Source organism: Tetrao urogallus (assembly GCF_951394365.1).
Source record: "Tetrao urogallus genome assembly, chromosome: 1".
Taxonomy (NCBI): domain Eukaryota; kingdom Metazoa; phylum Chordata; class Aves; order Galliformes; family Phasianidae; genus Tetrao; species Tetrao urogallus.
In genome coordinates this window covers 102,520,891-102,540,629 of record NC_136813.1, presented here as the reverse complement: position 1 = coordinate 102,540,629, position 19,739 = coordinate 102,520,891, and the positions used below count along the sequence as shown (strand labels likewise).

The following is a 19,739-nucleotide window of genomic DNA, read 5'->3' as shown; positions in this document are numbered from 1 at the left end:
ATGGCCACGGTGCACCAAGCACCCTGGTGGCATCCCTGCCAACCCGTAGCTGCAAAGTTAGTGAAGCCATGGTGTTAACAACAGGAATTGTTTGCACCATAATTGTCCAGAAGCAGGTAGTTGTAGCTTTGGTGTGTTGGTGTATTGTGGAACTGCGTCACAAATTGCAGGGAACTCCAGATGTCTGTGGACAGTTTGAATCTGCTCACCAGTGTCCATTAATATCTGTCTCCCCTGTTACTTTGTGGAGGGAGTTGTGGAAAGAGCTGTATGCAATCAGAAACTATCTATGAAAGGTGATCATCCTCCTTGTCTTAATAGCACAATGAAGTGTTTTTACAGCACCAAAAGTTTAATGGACATATTATGGACACCTTTTATGGTTTACTGGACCACTTGCCTACTGCAAAAGATTGTTTTAGAATGGTTTCTGTAAATACTCAGAGTGAATAACTACTGAAACAGCCTTTACATCAGAGCTGCTGTTATCCTTGTGCTTGTCAGAAGGAAGAGAACAGACAGTGGGCTGTTGCATTAGGAATATCACAGAATCACAGAATCACCCGGGTTGGAAGGGACCTCAAGGATCATGTAGTTCCAACCCCCCTGCCTAGCAGGGCCACCAAACATACACATTTAGATCAGGTTGCCCAGGACCCCGTCCAACCTGGCCTTGAACACGTCCAAGGACGGGGCATCCACAACCTCCCTGGGCAGCCCGTTCCAGGGCCTAACCACTCTCCTTGTAAAGAACTTCCCCCTAACGTCCAATCTAAATCTTCCCTCCTTCAACTTGGATCCATTTCCCCTAGTCCTGCTATTGTCAGCCCTTTTGAAGAGTTTACTCCCCTCCTGGGTGTAGGTTCCCTTCAGGTATTGATAGGCTGCAATGAGGTCGCCCCGCAGCCTTCTCTTCTCCAGGCTGAACAAGCCCAACTCCCTCAGCCTGTCCTCATAGGGGAGGTGTTCCAGCCCCCTGATATCATAAAACTCTATTCTCTTAAACTTCGGTTGTGATTGTGCTTTATCAATGGTGGTTTTGAGTGTGCTTTTTGAAGAGCAGAGAATGGAAGGTAGAACTTTCTGCGGCTGTCTCTACTTATTTGGAGTGGACTTCTGGTGGAGACTGGTTCTTTGAGAAACATCCATTTGGTGGTAGAAATAAGGGGGGGGAAGTGTGGAAGAAAGTATCTGTGCTATGTTAACCAAGGTGTGTGAATGTGTAGGCAGAGCTAGATCCAGTGGAATGGCACTTGTGACCACACATCACATTTGCATGGTGTGGTTTTTTTTTTCTTCCTTATAGTTTCAGGAAGGTTTATAGCGTGGTTGTGAAATCTTACATTAATCTGAGCTACTCAAAGGGACTTATTTTCTTGTAGTGGCATAGTCTCCTTCTTTCTTTCTTCTTTTTTTTTTTCTTTTTTTTTTTTCATGTAAATGTGCTTGTAGATCATCAAGTATTGATATTGTGTGTGCCTCCTATCTTTGTGCAGACCTTTTCTCTGTGCTTCAAGGCATGGAGTTAGTTGTGAGCAGTAAGCTGCTCGTGATTTAGAGGTTAATGGAGTGGTGGATTCACAGTATGTGTGTACAACACAAGTTATTTCATCAGCCTCTTTTGGAAGTTGTAGTGAACCTTGTCCTGTATTCATGCAGTGAAATGAATTTAGGTGACAGGATTTGGATTCTTTTTTTGATTGACACTTGCTTTTGGTGAAAGACTTATCAGTAAAGAGGTAGTGCTGTGAAGGCTTCTCTGACTTGTGCAGAAGAAATTCTTGGGAGCACTTTAGGTGTGTCATCATTTTTATTGCCCAGACATAAACATGGCAAAGTCCATACTGTTTTAGGGTAGGTTAGGATGCATCTAGAAACTGGTGTTGGCTGTGAGTTGCTGTTCAGTCAGCTCAGTATTAACAGGTTGGCTCTTGATCTTTGTAGAATCGCTGACTATCCTGAGTTGGAAAGGACCCACAAGGAACACTGAATCCAACTCCCAGCTCTGCACAGGACCACTGACCACCATCCAAACCCTATGTCTGAGAGCTGTGCCAAAGCATTCCCTGAACTCCAGTATCTGTGGCCATGCCCACTGCCCTGGGCAGCCTGTGCCATGCCCACCACCCTCTAGTGCAGAACCTGTCCCTAACTCCCACCTCTCCTGACACAGCTCCGTGCTGTGCCATCTTTATAAAATAATTTGTGAGTCAATTGAATTTGTAGCATACCCCAGGTAGTGATAGAACTTGCTAGCTTTCCCAGACCAGCAGCTGGTTTGGGGTGGAATATGACCCATGGGCCATCTGAGGTGCCTCTGGTGCAAATAGCCTCTACAGTTCTGGCAGAAGGAGCATATGAGTGTGTCTTCTGAAAGACTATTGAGTTACGATGCTGGTTGTTCAGAGAACAAGGCTTGCAAACAGTGCTATGGAGAGGGCATGACAATAGCTTGCCATCTACTGATTATTTACTTGGACAAGCAGAATCATAGTATGTCCAGGTGATGTGTGTTGATCATGTGTCTCTAGCCCTGGTGTTTTGGTAGTTACCTGGTGTATTTTCTGCTCTCACTTAGGAAGTGCAGAAGAAATAGGCAGGGGAACAATGTACGAACATTTGAACACAGCTGAAGCCTATCCATGCCTGCCTGCTTTGTGCCAACACCCGTGAGTGTGTGGCCACCTGGTTGGCTGAAGCAGGAAGGCCGTCTGCTGAAAATTAATCCAGTCTTTTCTAGAGTTAGTTTTCAGCTGGATCACAAGTGCAAATGGTGGCTGGAAGGGATAGACTTGGATATTCTTAGACTGATAGAAGTTATTTCCTTGGCAGCAGCATGTGCTTGGCCTACTGAAGGTAGGGCAGTGTTTTGACAAGCCTATCTTTTGACAAGAATGCATCTGGGTCCAGTACTGGTTGTATTACAGATGTGTGCTTTGTCCTGGGAAAGGGTGAGAACAGCTTTTGCTGAGAGACAGGAGCGATTTCAAGTGTAGTTAAAAGTCCCTGATAAGGGCTGTATCTAGAAGTATGGACTGATCTGAGGTATTGAGAGTGTTCTGTGTCCCCACCTCAGTTGTCGTCGGGAGATGTGTGCAGTGTTGGAATACTCATATCGACTTGCCTGTTTGCTTACACATGATCTTACAGGAGTGTGACAGCTGAATAAAAGCACTGAATAACACTTCCTGCGTCCTCCTTGTTTCCTAGTTGCACTCTTATCAGTGAGGTGTATAATCAGATACTCCGTTAAACAGCAGCTTATTAAAAAAAAGTAACACGTGCAGTTCAGTTGCAAGCGTGCAGGAAAGGCAGATGTTAACCAACTGTTAAGGTGTACATGTGTGTGAAAACCAGCAGTGAAGTCTGGGCTCACCTTCTGTCAGCATAGGTGTTGTCTCACTTAAGTGGTTAAATGAGGATGGGGGAAATAGGATGTGCCCTTCCCAGCCAAATTGTGCGAAAGGAGCTGGTGCGTTCATTCATTGCCTTAGCCCATCTCTCCAGTCACATGGGAACCCAGTGGTGGATGCACACATTTCTTCCTGGTGGCAGCAGCTCAGACTGCTGCTGATGCCATTGCTCTCAGTCCCTCCCGAGGCTACAGCTCTTTGCAGAGCAGTCTCATAACTCCAGCTGCTCTCTCATCTCTTTCCTGCTTCACTACCCCAGTTACAATTCAGGGTGCTGGCTCAGCTTGCATTCAAAGTCATCGCTTGTTTTCAATAGCAGCAGGCTTCTAGCCTTTTTCTTTTTCCATGCTGGTTTTGGGCTTTTGCCACCCTTGGTCCAGCACAGATTGACAGCCTCAGAAAGGCAGTGTGGGGAAAAAAAGAGCTGCACTCTTTCTTGTACGCTAAAAGGTTTCTTGCCTTTAATGCTTCGTGTCACAGTAAGGCCATAAGTTTGATACTTTCATCTACTTGGTATGCCTTTATTTCATCTCCACATTCTCCTCCTCAAAGAGGGAGAAAAGACTGAAGTGAATCAGCGATAGCTACAGCTGTTCCTGCTGAAGCAGCCACAATGCTGTACACCTCCAAGTACCTGGCCACTTGTTGCTGTCAAGCAATGCAAGCCCTGCTTCTGCAGTCTGAGGGCACAAAGAGGGAGCAAGCTACTTTGTGTGGTTTGTTTTTTCTTCTTTTAACTTCTGTTTGCATCTCAGTAATATGGTGGTTAGTTCACAGAAGATGGTTCATGAGTAAGTTACTGTTAGGTAAGATGAGTATCTATGTCTCGTTAGTTACTCAGTAGTGGCTGCTTGTGTGCATGCTCTCACCTTATTGCTGAGAAGCAAGTTGTCTTACACCGGCCGTGGGCTAAGACTGTGCTGGTGAGCAGCAAAGGGAAGTAAACTAGAAGGTGGCGTTACCTTGCAATAACCTTCTATTTTATACCTCATAATGCCAAGTTGAACTTGAATGTTTCAAGCAACAGAGTTCCAGCCGTTTCTTCTGATAGATTCTGTCCACCGTGATGTGTGCTGGTGTTTGTGCTTTCTCTTTTAAGGGAAAGGGTGAATTTGTTGCTGTGGTGACAGCAGTGTGTCAGTATAGGCACTTACATGGCACTGCCAGCATTGTTGTCTTGGGTGGGGAAAGGGAAGAAGCGATAGGAGGAGGTAATTGGAGTCAGGGATCATTGTGCTGCTGTTGTACGTTTTGCTGGATGAGGCGGCTTGTTGCAATAGGTATTTGTTTCAGTTTCTGTCTGCAGGTGTGACTTAGCTAGATAAGGATGGTCTATCACGTTGATGATTTCATTGTTTGATTTGGCTGGATTGAGTGGAGAATGTAGCTCCATTGTTTGGGACCAGCATTGTAGTTTGGTTTTGTTGAAGTGTATTACATGGCAAGGTATTGCCTCATTATTAAGGTGAAGCTGCAGTAGATAACAGTTGGAGAACGTCGGAGGGAAGAGGACATGCAGAGTGTTTCACAGTGCACACTGAGCCTCACAGCAGCTCCTGTGCTCCCGTTGGAGGGATCTGGTCAGCAGAAGAGACTGAGGTAGCACAGAAAAAACACTGGTAGCTCTTTTGGTGTGTAGTCACACTAAATGCAAGGCTATCTGCTGGTGTAAGCACGGGGTGCTCAGAGAGACTGCGTTGGCTCTGACAGTTCAGATGCTGTCTGGCTTCATACTGCTCCTGCAGCCTCTCTTGTTTTCAGAGTGATTGAAGGAGAAGAAGCTGGCAGGTAGCTAGCTGATCTTTCTTTACTGACCTCAAATTTACTATTGAGCTGCTCCTCAAAGTCTGTTTCCCTGTGTCAATATGTTTTCAGGCACTTGTGTTTTCTTTGAGATGTGGCTGAGCATTACTGTTGGAGGGTTGTCTCCAGTACTGAAAGTGTGGCTCTTAGCCTATGAACTCCTTTGACCTACAACCGTAGTGCAAAGGGTCCCTTCTGCACTTCTCACAAGCAAACTTCAGGGCTGTTTTACACAGAAAGGTTTTGGTGTGAGTTCCCTTCTCCCCGGAGCATAGCACAGTGACATGGAATAAGGGCTGGTAGAACAGCAGGTTGTGCATCTTCCTTCTAAAACCTGCCTGGTTCTCCCCTAGATGTGGTGGAGCCGTTAGCTGGCTTTACCTGATACTTCATGTTTTTATTTATGGCTTTTGTGGATGTGGAGGAGGTTTTGTATGGAGCATAGGGGTTTGGCTGGACTCACAGTGAGGGGAAAGTAAGCTTTTGAAGAGGAATGGGTGCAGAGAAAGGGGAGGTTGCTCATATGAGCCTTGTGCCAGCTTCTCAGAGCACAGATGAGCTCATGGGAATCCAGCGAGCTTAAATGTGGGAGTGTTGAAGCAGGTCTGAGCTACCTCCCCTCTGCACATCCTTGTGCCACAGACTTCTTCAGATGGTTCTAGTCTGACGATGGCGTTTTTGCTTCTGATGAATGTTGCCAGCCTAGGCAAAGGCTCTCCCCATCAGTGATTGAGAGCAAGTTTTGATTCGTCTGCTTCTGGAGCTAGGTGCAGGGAAGGAAGGGGTGGCAGCTGGCTGGGCTGCGTGTTCTTGTTGCTGTGTTGCTGAACTCTGCCTCTCTCCTTGTTTTCAGGTGATCATTGCTTGTGAGAGGAGTGGTTTGCACCTCATGGCCTCCACAATGAGTACTGCTGTGTCGTGACGCCAGGGGTCTTGGTAAGCTACTTGAGGGAAAGGGGAGGGCCTTTAATGTTTCCACAAACATGGGTACAGCCCTTTTGTCTGCGAAATTGATGTTTGAAGTCCTTTTAAGCCATCCAAAGTGCGAGCTGCCTCCAAGTTGGGTGAGGCTACTTTTCGCCTGTTCTCGCCTCCTCCTTTGAGCTTGCAGTGGCACTGTTGTGGTTGCATCATCAACCAGATCAGGGGAGACTGATCCAGCTGAAAGGAGATTTCTCCTGTTTGCCTTGGGTTGATTCCCATTCAGATATTCCCCTGATCTGGTCAGGAGAGGTGAGAATGAGCAGATAGTCGAACCACCCTGGCATGCCTTTAAGCAATCCTGAAAATACAGCCTCAGATGCAGCTTGCCAAAATACTTCGAAAAGCTGCTTCACCATCAGTGACCCTACCTCAAATTTTAAAGCAGTGATAAGGGCTGTGCTATGCCAGGCAGAATCCAGCTGTAAAAATGCATTTCACTAGAGATTTTCCGTTGTTGGGCCCTAGTTTTCCAGACAGACGTATGTTAGAAGTACATTTAGAAAAATCATGAGGCATTCAATTTCAGATTATAAAAGATGACATGTTCCCTGTGTACAGTGTACCATTCTGGTAGATGGAAGATATGCATATAGTATAAAATATAGGGTTAAAAAAAAAAAGGAGGTTTTTTTAATTTCCCCTGTGAAGTACTTGTAAGTTTGGTGATGTCAGAAATCTTGTACAGGCAGTGTGGTCATGATTCTGATCTTCAGTGTTTTGCTATCGATTGCATTGGGAATCTGAGATAATTCTCATCTTGCTGTAAAAGGTAACATCGTAATGCATAAGTATCCAAAGTGGAAGAAAAGCAGAGGAAGAAACAACTAGAATGCCTAAAGTCCATCACTCAAGCACCCTATGCTTCTTTTAGATTGAGCTCAGCTCATTTTAAAGCTGTTGTTCCTATTCACTTCTTTTTTTTAAACATGAAATTCGCTGTATTTTCAGTCACACCTTCACCTTCTCTAGAATCACTGACTTTTACTGATGCATAAATCTCTTCTGAAAAGCGGAATTAGGTGCTGTTGATAATGCCACAGGTTTGTTTTCAAAACAGTTGTAGTAGAATCTGCACGGAAAGCTGGAACCATTTAGTTACTTAGGAAGATGTTTTCTTTTGTCTTCAGTGTGTAGGTATTGCAGCAGCTCCAATTACAGCATGATAGTGGTAACAACAGTAATAGAGTAACACAACATTGTTCTCAGAATCAATGGGCTAACCAGTTTAAAGCCCCAGAGAGGCATGTGGATCTTGTGGAGTGTGCAGCTCAGGCTGGAGTTCATCTGATTGTGCCTAGTGAGAGGCAGGACAAATGAGGCCGTTACTGCAGAAACATGCCCTGTGTTAATGAGTTGTGCAGCACAGTGGAGGTAAGACTATGGAGCAGGCTTCTTGGTGAAGGAGGTACATAGCAGAGAGGAGAATTTTTGGAGGTGATGTTCCTCGTGGAAGGATCACAGTGTAGAGAGCTGCCCTGTTAACATACAGCAGTGCAAAGTCACTAAGAATTGTAATGGCACAACCTCACAGCAAGATCATTTGGGGAACTGGAGAACTCAGTAACACAAGTTACCAATAACGCTTGTTGGCTGAAGGTGGTCATATAGTACCAGAATTTCTTAGTCCTCTCATGTCAACGTATAAGCAAACCAATTTTTTGCTTTTTAAATACAATTCAAGTGGTAGTTTCTCAATAATACATATTCAGCATACTCCCTTTCTGATGAGACTTATTTTGTTTCATCTGATACATACAGAAAGAAACTGCTTCTTCTTTGGTGCTGGGAAGGAATACCAGGAATATTTACATTTGAATAATGTTTAACTAGCAATGCTTAATACATTAACAATAAATCTTGGTTAGATTCTAAATTAAGTGGATTTGCATCTGAGTAGATGAGATGAAGAGAAGAGATTCTGTTGAAACGTAAACAAGACAGAGATTTGTTCCAAAATAATCTAGCCCAAAGGATGTAAACCATAATGTTCAATAGTTTCCTCCTTCAGAATCAGTTCTGTGTGCCGTGTTGCTTGCATCATGAGTGTTTAATTGGTAATAAGCTGAAAAAACACTTATTTTGTTGTGTGCTCCTTCTTGTTGTTTGTGTATTAGCGTCTCAATAGTTTGTACCTTGTTGCTGAGCAAATTTTAGAGGGACTGCTCTCTAGTGATCTTTTGGCCTTTCTAGTAGGAAATAATGACTGACTAACTTCTCTGGTATTTACAGAGTAATCACAGCATAGCTGGTTGCTTACAGGTGGACAGGAAGGCATTTGATTTTATTTTCCTCCCTCTGTGCAACTCCTAGCACACATCATTGAACATATGTCTAGTTATATTGGACCAAGGAGACAGAAAAGATTTGAGCAGAGTTTATGTTCTTAAGAAATATCAGATTACGGCCATTCATGGGGGACTTCTAGATAGCTAAGTCATGATGGGGATTTGTAATTTTGGCTTCCTGCTGACTTGCTCTGAGGTGTCTTCATGCTGAGCGCAGAGATGGAATCAAAGCATGCAGGTATGAGAAGCTTCCCTGCTTTATTGTCTCCAGAGCCGTTTGCTTTGGATAAAGGGAAGCTGGCCTCACTGCCTGTAAACTGAACGGCCAACCAGGGCTGCCTCTGTTTGAAATACACAGACAGCTGTGCTGAGCCATCTGAAAGCTCTTCTCCTGCGTCTTCTCAGTAACGGGGAAGGACTGCCATTTACTGCTTCGCATCAGAGACATCTGCTTGGAAAGCTCCTCACCAGATTTCTGTTCTCTTCTTGTGGGATGGTTTTAACAGTGTGCCCTGGAGATGCGAGACTTCCCCTGGGCAGCAGGAGGCACGCGTCTAGAGAATGCTGGAGCTGCAGGAGGGAAGCACCCCGTGCAAAACCAGAGAGGAGCAAAGAGAAAAAAGGCAAGCAGACAGACAGCACTGAGAGAAGCGGGTGGCAGAAAGTGCTACAGAGCTGCCTCTGGCGGCACAGTCCCCAGAGGAACTTGACGAGAGCCCATCTGCGTGCGTGTGAGACAGCTCAGGATTTCTGTCAATGCATTCCAGTAACCCCAAAGTGAGGAACTCCCCGTCAGGCAACACACAGAGGTAAGGAAAACAGCCTGCTGGCTTGGTGCATGATGCTGTCCCTGCTCTGTTGTGGCGTTAGCCAGACTGATGCATGTGACTTACTGATCTTCCTCTGCGCTCTTGTCGGGCAGCTGTGCAGTGCCAATGTGCTTCCACGTTTGCCAGGCTCAGAGTGAACTGAAAGAGCTCTAAGCCCATGAAGTTTGGATTCTGTGCTCCTCATGGCCTCCTCCCTTCCATCAGGCGTCTAAATAGGTTGTAGGAGAGCGATCATGCTGTTTCTATCTGTGTTCTTCCATCCATCCCCTTCTAATCATCTGTTTTCCCTAGGGGTGGTTGGACAGCGGGAGGTCTCTCTGCCTGTATTTTCACATAAAATGCTTCCTTCTTATTATGTGCCTGAACTGAATGGCCTGGAGAACTGATCAGCTGTGCGCTGAGGTCCTCTGTATCATTCACCTGCTGGTGCAGCAGGTCAGCATCTCTCCTCTGCTAATTTGGAAGGGAAAAATATGGAAGTGAAGCAGCGTCCAGGGACTTGCGATGGTCTGATTGACAGCATTTTCAAGTTTGATTATTTACTCCTAGAGGTGATGTGGAGCTTTACAGTAACTCAGAGGGAATACCTCTAATTCAGATGTCTGTCCAAAGGAAGAAATAGCATGTGCAAGTCCCTCGGTGGGGATGCTAGCGAATGCTGCCTATTGGAAGTGGCACTGATGTTAAGAAAACCGAATGCAGTAGAAATGGAGTAACTGGAGGCAGAGGAGGAAAGGATGACTGATACATGGGTAAAACCTAGAGGATCAAAATATTTTTAGGATGCAATTGACTGGATGGAGGAGGGGAGGAGAACACTCTTGAATATCCTTCAGCAAATGAAAGAAGCTTCATTTGCCCTATTTCAAAGGAGTGTGCAGGGCGATAGTATCCTTCTCTTTCTTTATTCAGAAGCAGGTTGTAGCTGGTTTAATTGTTTTCACGGTCAGAGATTTGTGTTTTCCTGGCGGCTCGCCCCGATGTATGATGAATGCTGCAGTAATGCTGGGTTTTCCTTGTGCTCCCTGTAGAACTGGATAGGGAGGTGCGTGGCGGGGGGGGGGGGGATCTGCTCAGATCAAGGCTACGCTGTGTAATTTGGGTCCGTGAGAGCAGTGAGGTGAACTTTATTGTGCTGTGTTTGTTTACTCTGAGCTGGTCTTGGTGTGAGGCGCTTCTCTGTGCACATAGAAACCGTTGTCTTTATTGACAGAAGCCCCAGAGGTAGGTCCTCATGTGACAGCAGTTCCTGGGATCTGGCAGGTCTGTAGCTTGCTTTTGTGTCTTCTTGAGCAACGAGATCCCATCTTGGATAATGACCCTTTCAGGGCATGTTCAGAAAACCACCTGGATGACTCTAAGCTTGCAGGCATTTCTTATTTGTCAGCAGTTGTCTTTAGCTTGCAAAGGTGGCAGAGATTGTTTCTACTTTCTGTTCCCACAGGGTTGAATGAATCCATGGAGTGATTTGTCACTTTCTTTTTATTTTTTTTTTAATTTTTTTCCTTTTTTTCTTCTGCCCCCAGTAGCCCCAAATCAAAGCAGGAGGTGATGGTCCGTCCCCCTACAGTGATGTCCCCATCTGGCAACCCCCAGCTGGATTCCAAGTTTTCCAACCAGGGCAAACAAGGGGGCTCGACCAGTCAATCCCAGCCCTCTCCCTGTGACCCCAAAAGTGGAGGTCATCCCCCGAAAGTGCTCCCTGGCCCAGGTGGGAGCATGGGGCTGAAGAATGGGGCTGGAAATGGTGCCAAGGGGAAGGGAAAGAGAGAGAGAAGCATTTCAGCAGACTCCTTTGAACAGAGGGAAGCTGGGACTCCTAATGACGACCCTGAAATCAAAGGTACGTTTGCTAGGATATGTGCACAACTACAGACAATTGGTGTGCATCGCCTGTGAGATGGAGAATTGCTATGCATGTGTTTCCAGCCAAAGATGTCGAAAGGTCTTGAGAGCAAGTAAAAAGGGGATGCCATAGCTGATATCAGTAAGCATGTCCTCTTGTTCATGTTAAGTTGAAGTGCAGACCCAACTCTGGTAGGAAAGTTCCTTTGTAACTCTGAAACTCCCCCGAGGATTTGAAAGTACAAATACAACCTGTTGGTTTCCTTCTGGCTTTTGGCCTTCCAGGAACTACTCTGTTGTAACTGGGGTTTTGAACGATATGCAAGCCTGTTTTGTCAACACAGATACATAGCCTGTAGCGCCCTGACTGGTAACACAAACCAGAGAGTTGGGATTTCTGCATTCTGTTCCTGGCTTCAAGTGTTGTCATTGTAAGGTGGTGTGAAAGTAGACAAGTCATTTGTCCATCTTTCATTTATTTCATCTGTTTGCTAGGTCGGTCTCCTGGCTAAGGTGACTGGAGGAGGAGGGAAAAGCAGAGTTTGTCGCAGTGCTCTCCTTGAATGCGGACATTTTTATATTTGCACATTTTAGTGTGTAGTCTTCCTGCTGTTCTCTGTGGCCATTAGAGATTGCAGAGATCAGCTCTGGGAACTGCCACTTGTCTTAGAATGTGACAAGATGAGCTTTCCCCAGCAGTATCTCTAGGGCAGCATGGCATTAAAGGGAAGGGGCATGGTGTAATAAATGGATTGCCTTGATTAGCGCTTGGTGGATAAGCAGGAAACTTCAGAGGAAGATAAACTCTGTCAGTTTGCAAATGTGAACCAGAAACGGTTTCGGGAGAGGTGCCAAGATGTGATTTCTCCTCTTCTTTCCTCCTTCCAGACTGCAATTCTGCTGATCATGTGAAGTCCCAGGATTCTCAGCACACACCGCACTCCATGACACCTTCAAATGCTTCAGCCCCAAGGTCTTCCACACCTTCCCATGGCCTGACTGCTGCTTTGGAACCAGCAAGTGGGCAGAAGACTCCATCCAAAGTGGTTTATGTCTTTTCTACTGAGATGGCCAACAAGTAGGTAGATGCTTGAATGTCTTCAGGGAGAGGGGCTTATGTTTTTATTCCCTTTTCATGAAACTCTCAGGTGCCCTTTCTCTGTTGTGTGTGTTTTTGTAGCAAAAAAAGCAATGCTAAGTGTTTTGACGGTGCGTCCCCGGTTGGTGTGGGGAAGAGGCCTCTTGCTCTCTGAGAAGTAATGATATATTCCTATGGGGTGCATTTTTGGCAGATGTCAATAAGATATTGGTTTGCAATCCACACAGCAAGTATAAGCTGGAGTGACTTAAACCTAGGTGTGACCCCTAAGAGTTGTTGAGTTCGTGGATGTAAGTATTTTCCTTTTGCTGCTTATCTGATATCAAATATGTGGGGTTAAGTCTTTTATCCTTCCGCCAGCTGAAAGGTGAAGGATGCTGATTAGGAAAGTTTGATTCTTAGCTTCAACTGGATATGTGTGTCTGTCTGTCTATCTTTGCAGGGCTGCAGAAGCCGTGCTGAAGGGACAGGTGGAAACCATTGTGTCCTTTCATATCCAAAACATCTCAAACAGCAAGGTGGAACGAAACACTGTACCCTTGGTAGGGAGCTGCCTGCAAGTGGGTGGGAAGGGAAATGTTAAGTGTGCTTGTGCATGTGTGATTCAGAGAGATGGGTGATGCTCTGAAATAAGTTTTAGGATGGAAAAGAGAGAGATGGCTGTTCTGCAAATAAATGTCTTGAATTATCCAAAGGAATGTTTATCTTGCAATACTTGGGTAGTGTATTTCCAACCCATCGATCATGCGGAGCTAATGCAGAAGGAAGGGGTACCTGCTGTAATGCTTGAGCAAAAATATTTGGGTTTTTTTGTTTTGTTTTTTTTTACGGCCAAAATGCTGCTCTGTAAATGCCTTTTACAGGGATGCTACCCTTCCTTGCAGAGCCTGGGCTGGTGGGGTTATGACAAGACATTCTTATTGGCACCTCTGCTTATGTGGCACAGCTGTAAGAAGAGAGTGATGGCACGTGGCTTTCTCTTTCAGAACCCCCAGATCAATGCACTTCGGACTGAACCCAAACCCCTGCCGCAGCCACAGCCCCCTACTGCCCAGGACCAGAACCCTCCTCAGAACGCCAAAATGCAGCCGACTGCACCTGTGTCAGCACCAGTATCCAAATCCACTGGTCCCCCGTGTCCCATAGACCAGGACAGTCCCAGTGTGGAAAGCAAAGTGATGTCTGTGGGCAGCCCTGCCAACTCGACCCCGCTGCAGACAGAAGGATTTGGGCAGAGTTCAACCCCCAATAATCGAGCAGTTAGCCCCGTTTCCCAAGGTAGCAATAGCTCTGCTGCAGACCCCAAAGGTCCTCCCCAGCAGGTGTCTGGTGGGGACCCATCCAGTTTGGGTGAGAATCCAGATGGACTGTCGCAGGAGCAGCTGGAACATCGAGAGCGCTCATTGCAGACCCTGAGAGACATACAGCGCATGCTCTTCCCTGATGAGAAGGAGTTTGCTGGAGGGCAAAGCGGAGGGCCACCTGCAAATTCTGGGGTGATGGATGGGCCCCAAAAGAAACCTGAAGGGCCAATACAGGCCATGATGGCGCAATCCCAAAGTTTAGGCAAAGGGTCAGGGTCTCGGACAGATGGAGGGGCTCCGTTTGGCCCTCAAGGACACAGGGACATGCCCTTTTCCCCAGATGAAATGGGGCCACCACCAATGAACTCCCAGTCGGGACCTATAGGCCCAGACCACCTGGACCACATGACTCCTGAGCAGGTGGCCTGGCTCAAGCTGCAGCAGGAGTTCTACGAGGAGAAGAGAAGGAAACAAGAGCAGGTTGTTGTGCAGCAGTGTTCCCTGCAGGACATGATGGTCCATCAGCACGGGCCTCGTGGGGTTGTCCGAGGCCCCCCTCCTCCCTACCAGATGACCCCCGGGGAAGGCTGGGGACCTGGGGGTCCAGAGCCCTTCCCTGAAGGCATGAACATGTCACACTCTCTGCCCCCCAGGGGTATGGCCCCTCATCCTAATATGCCTGGGAGCCAGATGCGCCTGCCTGGTTTTGCGGGAATGATGAACCCTGACATGGAGGGCCCCAGTGTCCCAAATCCTGCCTCTCGGCCAGGGCTTTCAGGAGTCAATTGGCCAGACGATGTGCCAAAAATCCCAGATGGCCGAAACTTCCCTCCTGGCCAGGGTGTCTTCAGTGGCCCTGGCCGAGGGGAGCGGTTCCCCAACCCGCAGGGCCTGCCGGAAGAGATCTATCAGCAGCAGCTGGCTGAGAAACAGATGGGCCTCCCTCCTGGCCTCAACATGGAAGGCATCAGGCCTGGCATGGAGATCAACAGAATGATCGCCTCCCAGAGACACATGGAGCCTGGGAATAACCCCATCTTCCCTCGCATGCCAGTGGAAGGGCCGATGAGCCCCTCCAGGGGGGACTTCCCAAAAGGAATGCCCCCCCAAATGGGCTCTGGCAGGGAGCTGGAGTTTGGGATGGGCCCTGGTGGCATGAAGGGAGACATGGGCATGAATGTCAGCATGGGCTCCAACCCACCCCTGGTACCTCAGAAGTTGAGGGAGGCGGGAGTCGGACCGGAAGAGATGATGAAACTGCGACCGGGTGTCTCGGAGATGCTCTCCTCTCAGCAGAAGATGGTGCCGCTGCCGTTTGGGGAGCACCCGCAGCAGGAGTATGGCATGGGTCCCAGGCCTTTCCTTCCCATGTCTCAGGGCCCGGCAGTTGGTCTCCGAAACCTCAGAGAACAGATAGGGCCTGACCAAAGGACTAACAACCGGCTCAGCCACATGCCGCCACTACCTCTCAATCCCACCAGTAACCCTAATAGCCTCAACACTGCTCCCCCTGCGCAGCGCAGCCTGGGCCGCAAGCCCTTGGATATCTCCGCAGCCGGTCAGGTGCATTCTCCAGGAATCAATCCTCTGAAGTCTCCCACCATGCGCCAGGTCCAGTCTCCCATGATGGGGTCTCCCTCGGGGAACCTCAAGTCTCCTCAGACGCCCTCCCAGCTGGCAGGAATGCTCGCAGGCCCCACCGCCGCAGCTGCCGCTGCTTCCATCAAGTCCCCCCCGGTCTTGGGGTCTGCTGCTGCTTCTCCTGTCCACCTCAAGTCCCCGTCTCTCCCCGCACCTTCTCCAGGATGGACTTCGTCTCCGAAGCCTCCTTTGCAGAGCCCTGGCATCCCCCCGAATCACAAGGCGTCTCTCACCATGTCTTCTCCAGCCATGCTGGGGAACGTGGAGTCGGGTGAGTGTTGCCTTTTCCAGCCTGGCCCGGCTCTTTGGCTTCGATGGGTAATCCAGAGGTTTGGAGAGAGCTCTCGCATGGGTGTCAGGGTGAGGGATGGTCTTTGGGAGGACAGTGGAGTGAAAGGGTACACCTCGGTGTCTTTGGGCTGTTGGTGGCACATGCCATCCACAACCTTGCAGAGGAGCAGGCTGTACCCTGCAGCCAGGCTCCAGGCGCGGAAGCTCTTTCCAGCCTGGAGAGATCTTGCTGAGAGCCGGCCGGAGGCTGGGAGAGGCTTGCCCACGTTGCCCTCTAGTGCTGCCGTGGGTAACAGCGCTGCAGAGGCTCGGCTGGGACGTGGCTGGTGAGACTGGAATCTCCAGCAGCAGTGGTGACAGGCAGGGTGACCCCTTACATCACATGAGCAGGGCTGCTGGCTATGTCTCCGTGCCGTGGGGTGTGCGGTAGGGGAGCCAGCCTGGCTGTTGGTGTCTGCCTAGCACGAGCTGCAGCTCCTGCAAGTCGGAACCAAATGCTTCAGTCTGCGCCTGAAGGATGCCTTTATATCTAATGCTTTCAAAGTGGAAATGTTCTGGCACTGCGGGATTTTTGTCTTCTCTGTTCTGTCTTCCCTCTTCTGGGGTGGGCTAAAACGTGCAGTGAATTTTGAGGGATGGTACAACTTTGATTTAACGTCTTTCCTTCAAATGTGTTCTGAGGGGTGCAGAATTCATTGCTAAAGAACAAAGGAGGTTGGAAGTGCAGATATTTCTAATTTTGGGAGGGCGAAGGATTATGTTAAGCCAATAGGTACTGGAATGAGCAGTGAACATATATACATGTATAAAATTAAAAGTGAAATTTAAAGGGGTTTTGTTCGTAGCTCCTAACGTATCTTGTCAGAAATCTGCCCATGTTTCTCAGCATAGTATCTGCTACATCTCTTCATTGCACTGCATATTCTCTTGTGCTTGTTAGATGCCTCCTAAAGAAAAAGAGAAAGGCATTATAGTTGACACTTGGTGGGTGCAGGAACAATTAATTGACCCTGTATTCAGTTGGGATTTCTGTGACTAGATGTGGTACATACATCTGTCTTTAGTGCAAGGAAGTCAAATTGTATGTAGGATTTGCAGACTTACCTGATCATTCTTGTGGATTTGTTCAGGCTCAGGATAGTTACAGTATAGTGTAGGATAACAAATGTTAACCGTCTTGACTGACTGATAGGCTTATTTTTCTGGTTACCTTGCACAGGCACTGACTGCAGTAGTCAGATGGTCTCCTGTAATAAAAGAGCTTTCTAGTTTTTGAGCGCTCTAGAAGAAGAAACCGTGAAAAGATTTTAAAGAAAATTTCCCCTCCTCTTTTCCTAAGGTGGTCCACCTCCTTCCACCGTCAGCCAGCCTGCTCCTGTGACTCTCCCTGGAAATCTTCCCTCTAGCAGTCCTTACACAATGCCTCCAGAGCCGACCCTCTCCCAAAATCCTCTCTCCATTATGATGTCCAGGATGTCCAAATTTGCCATGCCCAGCTCAACACCGCTCTATCACGATGCCATCAAAACTGTGGCCAGTTCAGATGATGACTCCCCTCCTGCACGCTCCCCAAACTTGCCTCCTATGAACAGTGTACCAGGTAAGAAGTTCAAGGGAACATAAGCTCAAGCTATCAGACAGTACAGTGGGGATTTTTATGGAAGTTTAATCAGATGAAGATGGTGGGAGGTAAAACCTTGAAGGATGTAGAGCCATGGGTTGTTTTCAGGGAAGGCAGTTGCAGTTCTCTGAAGTGGAGAGATGGGAGTTCTCTTCGCAACTAGTTTTTCTAACTGGAAAGTGTATTTTCTTTGTAAAGCATCTAAACTAGGAAACTGTTTATGTATAGGAGAGATTTCAACACAGGTTGAGGGAAATTACTTGTGCGAGTGAAAGCTGCTCATGGGGGTAATTGCCTGACCTACAATGTACTATCCAGAGAAAACTCTTCTTCCTTTGTCTTCTTCAGGCAGTGTCACAGAAGCTTCACAGAGTTGTTTTGTTGTTGACACTGAATCATCTGGTCTCTTCTCCTCCACTATGTTTTATGTATTGCCTTTGTTACAGAATAGAGTGTTAAAGCAGTTTCTCAAAATTTACTCGTACTTGGTGTGCATGTAATGATAACCTCAGCTGGGATTGAGGGAACTGTTCTGGTACCTACTTGAGAGGGTGGGAGGGAAGGCAAAATAAAATGCTGTTCTTTTGGGCTTTCTCATGGATCAGCATGTTTATATGATAAATTCAATTTCTGCTGACAGTTCAGTGATGATGGGTATGAGTTTATTAAATACAAAAGTAGCTTGTAGCCCCTCCACCCAGTTGAATTAATACAGTTGAAAGAGAGGATGACTGGATGTTTGAAGAGAGTGGCAATTAGTAATGAATTCTTGATGAGTTTACCTGTATCTGTGCCATTTGTTTCACGCAGTAGTAATGAGAATTGCTAAATATACTTGGGAAAGCTGGCTTACCTGAGTCAGTTTGATGATAGCTCACTGATCTCCACTATCTAGGCTTTGCGAGCATTATCTCATTCATCTCTTCTTAGGTTTTGAAAGGAGGTTGTCACCTCCTCCTGGTGGACAAATGTCCATATCTTGGTAATCTGCCACAGACACGTTTGTCACCAACTGCCTGAGCTAGAGTGCCAGGAAAATAGTAAAAGTACAAGATGGATTGAGAGGCTACTTACAGAGCAGGCTTTAGTTCCTTTTTGATAGAGCAGAGAGAAAGTTAGATAAACCGTTGTGCAAGTGGCATCAATTTTCTGGTTAAAATATCACTCTCCAGAGCCACTACTGATGCTTTTTTTATTAGCAATGATTTTTTTTTTTTTTAATTCTTTTTCGTGTGTGTGTGTTTGGACTTGGTAACCATGCAGAAAGCTCTCTGATATCTTTGCTATTTGTTTATTGTTGGCTGTAATCTAAATCCGATTCCTTATTTCTTCCCTAGGAATGGGCATTAATTCTCAGAATCCTCGAATTTCAGGTCCAAACCCAGTGGGTCCAATGCCAACCCTTAGCCCCATGGGAATGACCCAGCCTCTTTCCCATAACAACCAGATGCCCTCTCCAAATGCTATGGGACCCAATATACCTCCTCATGGGGTCCCCGTGGGACCCGGCCTGATGTCACACAACCCGATGATGGGGCACGGTTCCCAAGAGTCTCCAATGGTACCTCAAGGACGCCTGGGCTTCCCACAGGGGTTCCCTCCTGTACAGTCTCCTCCACAGCAGGTGCCGTTCCCACACAACGGGCCCAGCGGTGGACAAGGCAACTTCCCAGCGGGAATGGGTTTCCATGGAGAAGGACCTCTGGGGCGTCCCACCAACCTGCCCCAAAGTTCGACAGATCCAGCACTTTGCAAGACTGGAGGCCCTGGTGGTCCAGACTCCTTCACTGTTCTCGGAAACAATATGCCTTCGGTTTTCACTGACCCAGAGCTGCAGGAGGTGATCCGTCCCGGAGCCACGGGAATACCTGAGTTTGACCTGTCCCGGATTATCCCATCGGAGAAGCCCAGCCAGACGCTACAGTATTTCCCTCGCGGAGAGGTGCCAGGCCGCAAGCAACCGCAGGGCCCCGGGCCCGGGTTCTCCCACATGCAGGGAATGATTGGAGAGCAGACCCCGCGGATGGGACTAACGTTGCCTGGCATGGGGGGCCCCGGGCCAGTGGGAACTCCGGATATCCCCCTTGGGACGGCTCCGTCCATGCCGGGTCACAACCCGATGAGACCGCCGGCCTTTCTGCAGCAAGGCATGATGGGGCCGCACCATCGCATGATGTCACCAGCACAAACAGCAATGCCTGGCCAGCCTGCGCTAATGAGCAACCCTGTGGCTGCCGTGGGCATGATCCCAGGCAAGGACCGAGCCCCCGCCGGGCTGTACAGCCACCCGGGCCCTGTGGGGTCACCTGGGATGATGATGTCAATGCAGGGCATGATGGGACCCCAGCAAAACATCATGATTCCCCCCCAGATGAGGCCCCGAGGTATGGCTGCTGATGTTGGCATGGGAGGATTTAGCCAAGGCCCTGGAAACCCAGGGAACATGATGTTTTAAGCTGCTACCGTAAGACTGGATGTTCCGATCCTTGTCAAGATGAGATTCCAAGTCCTGAGGGCTTTTTTGGGAGCTTCAGGAGTACAGTTTGGCCATGCAATAGGTGAAAAGAGACCAGAGAACACTTTGGGAAATCTCGAATGTATGGAATTACCTGAAAAAAAAATT

At 47.8% G+C, this 19,739-nt stretch overlaps 1 protein-coding gene across 1 annotated transcript; it reads left to right on the top strand.

The window, feature by feature from the left end:
* Nucleotides 1-9,241: 9,241 nt before the first annotated feature.
* BCL9 (BCL9 transcription coactivator) lies at nucleotides 9,242-19,571 on the top strand (the record flags this gene model as incomplete). Its single annotated transcript, XM_079535404.1, has 7 exons — nucleotides 9,242-9,294; nucleotides 10,842-11,158; nucleotides 12,049-12,238; nucleotides 12,702-12,801; nucleotides 13,246-15,475; nucleotides 16,835-17,095; nucleotides 18,454-19,571. The coding sequence occupies 7 exons, from the start codon at nucleotides 9,242-9,244 to the stop codon at nucleotides 19,569-19,571; spliced, it is 4,269 nt and encodes a 1,422-aa protein (XP_079391530.1).
* Between the last annotated feature and the right edge of the window lie 168 nt (nucleotides 19,572-19,739).